Below are 14,091 nucleotides of genomic sequence, written 5' to 3' on the forward strand. Positions count from 1 at the left end.
CACTGACACTGACACTTTCGGCTATGTATAAAAAGTGTAATTAATCTAAAAAAATAAATACTATCAGGCTTTGGATATATAAAATTAATAATATATCTTTATAAAATGAAATTGTATTATGAAGTGGACCATTTCTACTACCGAGTTCGCATAAATAATCTAACCATCAATAAAACAAAATACCTATCGGTCTTCTTTAAGGCACTCTTTACATAATATGTTGTTATTACACCGTTACAGTTATTGCTCAAAATAAATTTCTTAACATGGCCTTTTGCTCGTTTCGGCCGCACATTATTCACGATACACAATCCAGATGCAGGAGCGATTGCGGCCGTTTTGCATACGAAATGTGTTGGTGCACGCACGTGCAGCGGCACGTGATATTTCACGCCGGCGCACAACTCGCCGACGCCATAATCCATGCATAATCCACGTGCAAACTTAATGGAATTCAGATTGACCGCAACGATACCGAGCCGCGGCACTTTGCCTTCTCTGTGGTTTGCCAAGACAACCAGGAGCGTGAAAATATCTCCCCTGCTATAAGCTTCAGAAAATGTTTCGAATACAACATGAATAGATACAACAATAGGAGTGCCACAAGGAACAATGCTTGGACAGGGTGTGTTCAACTGAATTAAATTAGATAAAGAAAAAAATGTGTCAACCTAATTTAATGAACAAAGACAATGAGTGCAAGACAAAAATAAAAATAAGTTGTTTTATATCTGAAAGATCATAGTTTTAATTAAATTGCATTAAATATTTACAATGCTTTATTGAATTTGCTCAACTAATGATTGATTGATCGACAGATGACAAATGATAAAATTAGACATATATATATTATATAGCTTTCAAAATATCACAAGATACTCTCTGGGAAATATATTACTTTGTATTTTGACTTTTAACTGGTAATGTTACATTTTAAGCATATTAAATGTTACACATAGGTGTCATTGTCACGTGATGATTATGTGACAATACACCCAATAGATCCATGATTTGTTTATTTTTTATAATGTTTACTAAAGTATCGGTCATCGGCATAGGCATTTATTATTTTTTTGATAGAACCTTCCCAATTGAGGTGCTTTTCCGAGTATCGATATTGCGTAAACACGTAAAATCGTTACAGTAAACGTACACAAACAAGTCACGCGAAAGCGGGTCAAAATTTCATGTTACCTCTGTTTTCTTTCGCATGTTTTGAAAGCTTTATCTGCACATAAATTCCCCGCCCGCCCAGTGTGTGCGATCCTATCACGATTTAAGCGTGGGAAAGTATACACACGTATGTGTATGTATGGATATATGCATGTGCGTGTTTACATACACACATATGGTAATTCATATTTTAATTTTATTTTCGAGGCGTGTGCTACAAAAATGTTGAAATAAAGAAAAACAATTTTTATATAAAGCATTATGGATTTAAAAAGACGACCATAAATGGGACTGGCCTATGACGGGACGCTGTGCTGACAAGATCTCTTTTCTGTGGTGTGACATGGTGTGAAAACATATATATTTTCGTTGTTCGAGTGGTCGTTATGGTGACATTTAAATAGTGACATATAGAGTAGGTGAGTAAATTCATTTTTTTATAAATATTATATTATATTAGATAACTTATCTGCCTGTATTTTGTAAATATCTAATTCTGTAAATAAAAATGAATTAAAAGAAAAATTATGTATACAAGAATACAATGAATTGGAAACAGAAGCCATGCATATAATAATTTAAAATCATTAAAATTATCACAATAAAATGCTAGAATATTATTCCCTCGAGTTTCGTCGATATGTGTATTTGAAAAAGCACTTCAAGCCATCGGTAAAAAATATAAATTCGGGAAAACCTAATTTTTGTATGATCAAACTATCGTTTGTGTTCCCGAGTATTGTTTTTAGTACCGCATGCAAAAACAGGAGTATTGGACAATTCCCCAGTAAGCATTACTATTCGGCTTTTCAACTATATTTCCAATAGCCCATTTAGTACCAGGCTGGAAATAAAAACTCAAAGCTTACAACTCGTTCGTTTAATAGTAGTGAGTACGTTTCCGGCAAACCTTGCAATGTTTTGTTTATTTGTTTTCTTATAGGGTAAGTTCTTTTTGCGTCTAGGGGACGACCGAACCGCAAGGGTGGGCCACATTATCGGCAGTAACCCAAGCGGGATCGAAATCACCACTCGTAACCAGAGTACTGGACCGCAATAAGCACTCGGCCCCTTTATGCAAGTAATCCGAGCTGGTTGTTGCCAATTTGGTTCAATAGGTCGAACGACTTGTGGGTCAACATACCCATTATGTCATCGGTGACTAGTACGTGTATCTCAGCCCTTGAAGCTAACAAATCGAATATCTGAGCTCTTAAAGATATATGTTCATTACCTGTCACTTGCTCAGATGGGGTGGAAAATTAGGTTGTATGTATTGGAAATTATGTGTATTATAACTGAGGTAGATCATATTTTTGAAACTCATGTTACTGTGACGAATGTTAAGGCCACGCAATAATTTATTGGGAAATATTTACTATGTGAGTTTAATAAATCAGTCCGGAAAGTTCTTAGGCATCATTTTGACAAACAAATCACGTGCTTTATGACAAACGGAAGCAATCAAGGATCTCGCATAAGTGTTTTCTCAGTCGACAAAGATCACTTTCGTCCGTCCGGATGAAGTATAATTTATATTGTGACGGAAGCGGAAGCTTTCAGGTGCGCACCTGAAAGCTCTGATCGGTCGTGCAGAAGCTACGCCTACGACGTCTGAGATGACTTTCGCCAGCTCGAATGACGACAGACCCGCGTCTTACATCAGTGGAGCTTGCGTTGTAAATCCGGGGTGTCCCCGGGGCATCTCCGTGAAATATGGTCGACGTCGGCGATGACCCATAATTTTTCAAAGGACGCGCGATTTTTTTCCACCGGACCCTTTTTATTCTCCAGGAAACCGCTCGACTGTATGCGTTATAAATAAATCAAGAATATTTCTAGGATAACTGTTTTTTACACAATATAATACATATACAAAAATACACGGTAAATACATATGAAACACAAAGCTTTAAAATAGCAAAACACTAGACCATTGAATATAATAAATTATATTAAAATATTTTGGGTTTTACTAATGAAAATGCTAATGTTTATGCAGTGTAAATATTACTAACTTCAGTTATTTTATTAGGATCGTAGACAGTTTGTAACCTTTTGCGGCTGATTGTAGAAAGACTATTTCATACCTTCGAAGGTTAATCAAGCGTCTAACTTGAGCCCCCTGCTTTACAGATAATTTATAAATTTATTTAATTCATTCTCTACAGAGTGATTTAGATTCTCTATATAGATATCGACCGTCTGTCCCTGTCTTATATCATTTTTTTTATTCCATTCGCCATCAGTTTATTGGCTGGAGAAATTTCCTCTAAAGATCTCGAAATCAATTAAGAGCTAGTGAAAGTTTTCTTTACACATAAACGACGTCTGCGATAAATCTTTTATTATGCTCGGTTTTGTAATGAAAAACGAATTTTATTTTGATGATCCGTCAGTTATTCGCATCTTTTATGAAACTTAAGTTTGCGGTATATTTAAATTAAAATTTATATTTTGAAATCCCTGAATAGACTAATATTCAATTTTAATCAAAAAGGACAAAAAGTTCCCTAGATACTTTTTCTTGTATCCCAGTGCCTTTCTATTAGCTTGGAATATAATTTGTTGAGTTCACATAGAAAGTTGTATGTCACTAAGCATTATTTTAATATATTGTTATGATGCTATATAATACTAATGTGTTGTATTGCATACTATGTATTGTTTTGCATTGGGGTAAATTGTAAGGTCACGTTGGTCTTAATTTAATTAAAATAAATTAATAAATTGAATTTGTATTATACAACTCATGCGATCTTATTGTAAATAATTGTAAATAATAAATTAAAATAGACAAAATATATAAAATAATTGTGTTTATTATTTAGCTTCACAATCATATTACAATTTAATACAATATTCTAATAAAAGTCAATCGTTAACATATTTGGTAAATTAATTAATATGGTATACAACAAGATTTCAATTTTATTCAATCTATTTGACAGAACGTTTTGCTTTATATTTTCCTTTATTCCCATATTTTTTTATTTAAATTTTGTGTTCGAACCAGTACAGTGTGTTTTGCATATTTCAGCTTTTCAATGACGCTTACTTATGAAGGCAAAAGGGCAAAAATCGTTTCGCTTTAAGGGCATGTATATTTCATTATTATTGTCATTACGTGGCGAAACTTATACTGGCGTGCTCAAGCAAGGTTCAGAATTTAAATTTTTATATGAAAACTTTCCCTCTGCCCATATTTACACAAGATCGAATGCGATAGCTAGGATTTTTCTCCGGGAAAATTCAGTTTTCACAGCAGCTCTTTTCCAGCCCTTTTAACTGTGGATGTCTAGTTACACGCACTTTAAAAAGTAGTAGAATAAGTGGATTAAGTTTAAATCATTGCGTTTTTTGTGTGAATATAAAAATGTAAATAATGCTACTTTCTGTAACAATGATACCCCAGTATAAACGCTTTGTATCGTATGGATTTTAAATTTTTTTATCTACAGCTCATTATATTTAATTGAATAATTAATTTATTACAATTTTTATATTTTTAAGCAAATATTAAATAATTTCCTTATTACTTTATTTAATAATATTATATACAGGTATTTTTCAATGTTATATAAATTTATACCATTTATTAATTTATTCACAAAACAATCACAACATAGAGAAATAAAAAAAAAGTTTAAATAAAAATAGATTTACTAGTAGATATATAATTGAGAAGTATAAATTTTTAGATGCTCAAAACATATTTAAAATATTTTTTTTTGTTAAATTTCCATATAAGTAATACAAAATTATATTACTTTAGTATGCAAATAATTATCTAATAAGAAGTAAAGATGTACATATATCTTCTTATAATAATATATATAATTTAAGTGTAGATAAGTAAATACGTACGGCTAAGGAAATTTTATACGAAAGTATCAATTTATATAATGATATTTCAAAGACCATCCATAGAAACTTATTTGCGTTTTATATATTTATATTGGAGTAAAAAAATAATTTGTATATGAAAACCGGAATTAAAATCGTATAAACTTGTAGTACTCAGTTGTATCTTAGATAGCAAATTGTAGTACATAAAGATAAACTTTTTAATATATATAACAGTATTCTTTGAGACGTTGATTGCAAGGTACGTGAAAATTATGTAACGTAACATTATATATAATGTATCCTTATTCCTTTATACCGTCGAATGTTTAAAAGATGATCCGTAAAAATAGTGAAAGCGTTTTTATATTTTTGTTTTAATATTAGGTATGTAATTCGGCATGAGTAAGAAATAAGTAATTCTGCGATTACAGTTTTTAACAATTAAATATTGAAAACGTATACATTTAGAAAAATACAATAAGTACACTTAAAATATTTCCTAATTAATTTTAAAAGAACTTATAAGAAGAAGTGAATGGAGAACAAAAATAAAAATTATTTAATGATATGATGTTTTTATTGATTGACGAAGTTGCATGCATTCATTAAAAATAATTTTAAAATTAATAAAATAAAAATACACAATAATATCATGTATAAAAACCTTAATTATAAAAGTATATATAATACTTCTGCTTATTTCAATTTGTGGCATATTTATATGCCACGTTTTTGTTACAATTTTAATAAACTCTTATCTTTTATATTTTTTTTAATCATAAATTTACTCATTATTGATTTATTATTCTAGCGAAGAATTACAATCACAATCGATTATCTTTTAGAGATAGGAATGATATTGATGTAAATTGCGAAGTATACTTTGAGCCAAAGATAACAAGGTAACGAAAATTCAATAATATATGTATGTCCTTGAGTGATGTTGACCGTGAGAGCAATTGTCCCGAGAGCAAATGTCCGTTTACCATCAAATTTGAAATGGAATTGCTAGTTTAGATATAAGTATAAAATTTATACTATGTTTATATGTTATAAAAAAATTAAATTTATTAAAAATAAAGGCTAAATACAATTTACAAATAATTCAATAATTGTTTACATTTATGTTTACACAATTATTTATATCTTTATTTAAATTTTTTTAATTTAAATATCAAATTTTTTATTCATTAAATTATTTTCGTTTTTATTTACATATTTATTTACACAATTATTCACAATTTTATTTTCATCAGAGCTGAAGACTGTTTTATGTTTTTTTGTCTAATGAAGAAGTTCTTCTATTAAATCGTAATTATTTGTCAAAAAGATTGATTAATATTGTTACCGTCCCAATTTTGAAAATCGAAAATTAGTGAAAACAATCTGTTTATTTCATTGGATGCTTCAAATATGTACTTCAAATCACTAATAATAAACTCTAAAGCCAGAAAAGTTATGGAATTTCTAAAGTTTTCGTTATATTTTACGACTTTTTTTTTTGTGACTTAGTTGTACTAAAATATTGAATAATAATTTTGCCTCTTGAAAAATAATTTACCAAGAGTCTCCAAAAAATAATATGCCAAAAATATACTCGCCACAATTTTGTGCTGAAGCACAGTCATTAATGGACTTTTATAAAACCTAAAATATTTTTGTAAGCTTCCGTTGTATTCAGTCTGATGAAATTAATTTTATAGCTATCTCTTCGAGAAAAAATCTAATACTTCAGGATGATGCTTAACTTATATCGTACAACATTTTTTAAGATTTATTCTTTGGTAAAAATCCATACTTAGCTAAATTGCTTAAATTGATATTATTTTACTCGCAAAACATTTTACATGATAGATAGTAAAGAGTTTATTTTAGTTTACTTCATGTCTTCATTTTTCTTCTAGAAAATGCTCTCTCAATATTTTATTTCTCATTTAATTATAAGTCATTGAATGTTAAAATTCTCTACCGTAAATATCTTTTGGTAAATCCGTATATATATTTAGGAATTCTCGAAAGCAGATCGTTTGTACTATATTTTGCTGCAACATATTTGAGATTACTCCAAGCCAAGTACATGGTCATATTTAATATTATATTAGAGTTGTCAACAGAATCTATATCTAAACTATCGGCTGCATCATGATTTCACCTTTAGGTTTTTAATTTATATTTTGATCTTAAGTAACAACAGGTTCATGTGTTACACTCTCCATGGGTATTATCATTAAATTTATTCTATGTTGTTCTTGTTTCACAAGTTGTTTATAAATTTCTTGATTTTCAACCATACAAATCTGCAGATTTTGTTTGAATTTAAAATTTCATTTAAATGCTGTTCCATACTTTGAGAAAATTCAAAGCCTTTGTGAATTAAAGCAGATGAATTTTACTTTTTCGTCTTGGTTATAATGATCTTCATTAACACGGCAATATGCTTTTCACCATTTATAGGTTTTTCAATTAATAGTTAATTGATATCCACACTTTGCATGTTGTTAAAGCTTTTATCATCTATCGCATGTGATATAGTTATAATTTTAGACAATCTAACTGGTTGTTGTGGTACAGAACGTTTACTTTTGAATTATTGTTTTCAACAAACATTTAAGGTAGATGTTCGCAGTTGCTTTATGGCAAAAGAAGCATCTTTATTACAATTTATAGTCATATAATATTTACAAAAAATATTAAGATAATCATAAACAAAATTATTAAATTAAAAATCTCATTAGTTAGAAAACTAGTTTATTAATTGTATGTTACGTTTGATAACGAAAGCTTTATAGATTATATATATTAATGCATCGTTAAAAATAATATAAGACAGCAGCATAATTAGTTTTTAAAATCTTCTAACATTTTCATAAGTTGTAAAAATTATAGAAATAGCCTTTGTTAGAATGTGTCTATAGCTGTTACACAAATGTGAATCACGATTTCCTAGGCTATATTAAATGCCCTTCCTGCACTACAATTTTTTTAAGGTTTTGGTAAAAAAGCAACTTCTTCTAACTCACCAATGTTCAATATATGAGCTCGCTTCATATTCTTTAATTAAAGTTGGGCAAGGCGATCAGAATCATTAAAAAAATATTTCTAAAATGGCGGGATGATACCATCAATGGGAAGTGTTTTTAAGAGAAACCTAGATTAAACGATATTGAAATATTTCTAAAAACGTGTGTGTGCCTTCTGCTTTTCTACAAAAGCACATTTTAATTCTAGCAATTATGGTAATAAGCTTAGGAAGTGTAAATTAAAGAATTGATAATACTATGTTTTTAAATTTAACATAAAGTTGTTTATTTATTCCAGATTACTGCTAAGACTACTATGTTATCATTTGACCTCGATATAGTTGCTCCATGTGGATTAAACTTTTTTGTGAATTTCATTGAACAATTCGACGTAAAAAGAGATCGTTTCCTACGAATCCAACAAGTTTCCACGGTGGCTGTTCATCCATTGAACGAGTCATTGCTTCGAGTGGCTAGTTTTACAACCCAAAAGTGTATAGTACTATTATTTTCTAAGCCGGTTGTACAACTAAATAACAGTAATTCAGCAATAATATTTGTACATGCATATGAACATCTACATTTTACTCTTGATTGATATTTGCTTCATATTTAATCCGTGATCTGGGTTTATATTTGTGTGCGTAAAATTCAATTTGAAATCGCGCAATGGAAATCGTGTTGAAGATGAAAGCGAAAGAAAATAGATTAAAGACATTTGAAGAGTTTAATTATATTAATGCTATCTATTTTGCAAATTCAGGATTGTACTATTCATCGCTGGATAAATCTGTAAAATGTTGCAGTTGCGAGTTTACTTGTGATAGATTAAATTACAATACGGATTTAGTGTTGATGCATTCTTACCGTATGACTGATTGTATAGAAGTAAAAAATTATAATATCTGGAAGGCTCTTGATATGAGTAAAAAGGAAAATAGAATCACAAGCTTAAATAAATGGCCAGTAACGTATATAGATAAGGAAAAAGTAGCAGCTTGTGGATTTTATTACACAGGCGATGGGACAGACGATTCACTTCAATGCTTAGTTTGTCATAAAACTTTTGGAAACTGGCAACAAAACGACGAACCTGAAGATGCTCACAAAAAAAATTATCCAAATTGTTTAACAGATAAAATTGATCAAAAGTTTAATTATACATTGGAAGAAAATCGTCGAAATAGTTTTAACCAGGTTTTTGAAAGTAATCTTGTTGAGCAAATGGTTAAATCAGGATTATATTATGCAGGAAATCGTAATGTAGAGTGTTTTGCCTGTCAATATTCATTTTGCTTGCCAAACGATAAGTCAGCAATCAACATTGAGAAGTTTCATAAAGAAATTAATCCAAAATGCTTGTACATGCTTTCAAAACGTGTGGAATTTATTTCAAGCAGTGCCAAACCAAGGCTAGAATTAGATTTATTGGATGTAAATATGCGTTTGGAAACATTGAAGAGCTGGCCTGTTTTCTTCATCAATAAAATGGACGTCGCCAAAGCAGGATTTTTTTATAATGGATCAGGATATGACGATCTAATTGAATGCTCGTTTTGCGACTATATACACAAGCACTTCAAAGTGGGCGACGATCCGTTTAGCATTCACAAGCACCTAAACCCGAATTGTTTCTTTGTAGAAAACAACTATGAAATTAAAAACTATAAACCCATTCATCCAAACTTTGGGTCTTTAAAGCGTCGCATAGATTCTTTTGTAGATTTGCCAGCAGCTCTAGCCCAAAAGCCACATATAATGGCAGAAGCAGGATTTGCATACAAAAACATAGGTGACATAATGTATTGTTACTGTTGCGATGTATATCTAAGTAGATGTAATTTCGAAGAAGATCCTTGGATCAAACATGCTATGTTGAATCAAAATTGCACGTTTCTGTTAATAATGAAAGGCGAAAAGTCTATAAAAACACAAATCGAAAAGAAAGATGATTTGGGAGAGAGAAGTTCAGAAAGCAACAAGGTGCAAATAACTAATGTCATAGAAACTGACGGTAAATTTTCCACTTCAAATCGTAATAACTTATGTAAAATATGCTGTGACAAACAAATTACCACCGTTTTCTTGGAGTGTGGTCACTCAACTGCATGCTTAAAGTGTGCATACTCTCTAAGCTCATGCCCACACTGCAAAGCTCCGATAAAAGAAGTTATACAAATTAATTTAAATTACGAAAACCCTAATAATTAGGCACACACAAATTCAATTTTAATTCAATATAATCTTATTAGCAATAATTTAAATCGCTCAGCAATGAAAATGCCAAATAAAATGACTACAAACACAACAATACAAACTTTACCTTAAATACGTTACAGTTGACATTGCTTAATTATAATTAGGAAGTTTAAAAAATTTTACTTTGTTTTCTTTTGCTGTTTTATCATAAATTTAAAACATATACTATTGTTTAAGAGCAATTTAATATCACAAACTATGCATATTCTAATTAAAAAAAAAAGTTAATATCGAAATTTAGTTTATTTTATATCTTTCACGTAGTATATGTTTTAATTAAAAATTCATTTTAAATCAACTATATAATAGAGTAATAAAAAAATGTAAAAATGTGATTTATAAACTGGATAAGGTTAACTATACAATCGAGTAAAAATAGAACGTTAGACCCTGATTTAAAAAGTAGATTAGGTCCTAATATTCAATTTCTACAATCATTTTAAAAACTTTATGCTATAAGACTTTATTTGAATTATAGTATAATAAAAATTTATTATGAATTATGTATATGAAACATCAACTCATAAAAACAAAGTAAAAGAATTTTAAACTAGATTAGGTTCCGATTTTTAATTTTTTTTTAATTTGGATAATTGTGAAAACATTTTATTTGTAACGAAGTTCAAATACAGTTGTATGTCATAAACAGAGTATATGGATTTCATGAGTGTATAAATTCATATTACAGTAACCTTAATTTATTTAAAGAAGAATAATAAACTTAGATTTATAAGCTTGATTAGATCACAAAATTTATTTCTTACTTTTAGACTATTTTCCTAACTTGCTATTAAAAAATATTTATGATCTATTTATTTTAATAAATATATTGTAACAACATAGAACGTTAATACTATAATATAAAAGAAAGAGACTCTTTGGATTTATATATTAAATATTTATAACTTGTAGCATATATTTGCTCAATTTTGGACCATTTTGCTGCTGAGCGAATCAAATTATCATCAATAGTATTCAATTTTATTAAAAGTGTATTTGTGTTTGCACGAATTTAATATATTTGCCTAAGCATATATTGCTTTGACGCAACTAATCATATTGCAATGTCATTAGTTTCAGGTCTACCGGGTTAGGTTTATTTTTATACGTATTTGTTATATTTTATATATGTATTGTATATTTTTATAATTTTTTTTTATTATTTTCTTAAATGTTTTACCTATTATATTAAATTTAGTATACTTACGGATAGTTTATAATTATTTTTTATTATTGTATAAATTCACTAATTGTAAACAATGTAAATGGTTATGATAGTGCATTTAATGTATATGTATGCTATTGTATGGCAACCGGTTAAAAGAGCGTGCGTCAAATGAGCGCCGTCATATGAGCGCTGCATTATAAGTGCTGCGTCATAAGAGCGTTTACCAAAGTAGCGCTGTAACAAAATAGCGTGCGTCAAATGCGCAAACAGTCATATGAGCGTTTGACAAAAAAAAGCACGTCATAAGAGCGCAAAAATATAAATAATAAATATTTTAGGAGCTAGGTATACAAAATATAAGTAAATTGTGAGAAATTTACAAAGAATAAAAATTCACCAATTATAGGCAGTAAAATACCTGCCCTATAACGGTGCGCATTTATTGCAAGTCGAGTCGATAATTATTTTTCAATATTGTTATTTGTTTTGTATAATAATGATATAGTTAATAACGTGAAAAAATGTAAAATTCATCTATTTGCGGATGACACATTAATGTATTGCATAGGTGATAACATTAAAGAAATTGTAAATAATTTAAACAATGAATTAAGTTTATTAGAAATATGGTTAAAAAATAATGTACTTAAATTAAATGAGAATAAAACTAAATGTATGTTTATTAATAATAAAAATGTGTTAAATATTAGTACCAAAATAGTAATAAATAACTCTAGTATAGAAATAGTGGATAATATAAAATATTTAGGAGTAATTGTTGATACAAAATTAAATTTTAAAGAACATTGTAATTACATATTAAAAAAAATTAGTAGAAAAATAGGTTTATTATCTAGATAAAGAAATATATTAAGTATAAATACATAAATTTTTTATATATTTTTATATATGTTTACTAAATTTGTTAGATGTAAAGATTAGCTATTAAGCTAAATAATATATTAAAATAAAATAAAATAAAATAAATAAAATAATAAAACATTACAAAACACATCTAAGGATAAATTCAAAAGCAGCGTTTCATTTTAGTAAAAAATTATGTATATCGTACGTATTGAGATGGGGAGGCATACTTTCGTATGTACGTAATATATAATAAATAATATTGTTTTCATTAGCTAATCATTTCAATCGTCATTACGCTTTGGCACATAAAATACTAATTTTACTGCCTATATCTTGTGAATTTTTATTCTTTGAAAATTTCTCACAATTTACTTATATAATATTTTTATACCTAATTCCTAAAATATTTATTACTTGATTTTCTCAAAGTATTTTTGCGCTCTTATGACATGCTCTCTTTTGTCAAACGCTCATATGACTGTCTGCGCATTTGACGCACGCTATTTTGTTACAGCGCTACTTTGGTAAACGCTCTTATGACGCAGCGCTTATAATGTAGCGCTCTTTTGACGCGCGCCCATTTGTCCGCGCTCATTCGTGACGTTGCCCTATTGTACCTATGATTATTTTTGATATTATATTTATTTTGAGTGTTAAAATAAATATGTTATCTAACAATAGCTCTAAAATTTAAAATAAATATTAAATATATTACTACACTGTATTTAAAAAATCATTATATAATAATATTATTAGTATATACCTTTATAATCAATTTAAGGTACATTATATTTTAAGTAACAATTAAACTGTCAAAACTTGTACGTATATTGTAGTTGCATAGAAAGAAACGTAAGTACCACTATTCTTAATTTACATATATTTTAGGTACATGTATTGTATAATAACATTTGCTTGCATTTTAACAGGCTGAATACCAATCATCATTATTACAAATATAACAAGAAAAAGCATACTGGATTTATTGGTCATATCAGATATTAAACTAGCACTACTCTCAAAAGCTAATATGAAAGACTACTACTATGTTGAGCACTCAGTGTTTTTCTAGAAGATGATTTTTCATCTTACGATTGAATCGTGAGTATTAATTTTTTATATTAACTATTTAATACAAGTTTTAAAATGGCAGGTTTCAACATTGTTTTTTTAAATTATAAGGTTTGGAGAACATTGACACTAAACATATTATTAGTGTATTTTTATAAAATATTTATATAGACACTATAATGTATGATTGACACACCCAATTGATACATATTAGCCCCGTTGTAACGTATTGGGCGTACGACTGTTAAAACAGACGACTTAAAAGAGAAATAAACAAATTATATGTAATAAATATCTAATATTGTACAATTTCCCATCACATATTGCCAGCCTTCTGCACTTTCAGCAAAAAAATTAAACATGACATAATTTTATGTTTTAATAAATTTAATGTATATATGTAGTTAATTCTAAATCTATTTTCCACAATTTTACGTTAATATCAATCTGAATTTTTTAAGAATTTTAAGAATTCTATTTTTTGTCAAAATTAATACACATCTCAATACAAATTTAAAGATCTGTTTTTAATTTTATTTTAATAGTAAATTTTTAATAATAAGTTAAGTAAAATCTTTTACAGAACAAGTTTATATTATTTTTACTTTTTCCCTTTAAATTAATTTTTTTAGTGCTAGATTCCCGAGAATTCATTGTCCCTATGAGACAAATTTTAGTATGAAT

The 14,091-nt window shown here is 28.4% G+C and overlaps 1 protein-coding gene across 2 annotated transcripts in view; it reads left to right on the forward strand.

The window, feature by feature from the left end:
* Positions 1 to 13,379, forward strand: part of LOC148239497 (baculoviral IAP repeat-containing protein 7-B-like) — a 50,146-nt gene extending 36,767 nt beyond the window's left edge. Inside the window, exons 2-3 of one of the 2 annotated variants that reach the window (XM_088205284.1) lie at positions 5,834 to 5,924; positions 8,341 to 13,379. In XM_088205284.1, the coding sequence (XP_088061410.1) occupies positions 8,712 to 10,253 (1,542 nt within the window). In that variant the 5' untranslated portion in view covers positions 5,834 to 5,924; positions 8,341 to 8,711 and the 3' untranslated portion in view covers positions 10,254 to 13,379. The remainder of the gene's footprint in view (positions 1 to 5,833; positions 5,925 to 8,340) is intronic. The other variant, XM_088205293.1, reaches the window with a different exon arrangement.
* Positions 13,380 to 14,091: the final 712 nt, after the last annotated feature.

The sequence above is a fragment of the Plectrocnemia conspersa genome, unplaced genomic scaffold, assembly GCF_051122295.1.
Source record: "Plectrocnemia conspersa isolate PC_06_02 unplaced genomic scaffold, ASM5112229v1 ptg000001l, whole genome shotgun sequence".
Taxonomy (NCBI): Eukaryota; Metazoa; Arthropoda; class Insecta; order Trichoptera; family Polycentropodidae; genus Plectrocnemia; species Plectrocnemia conspersa.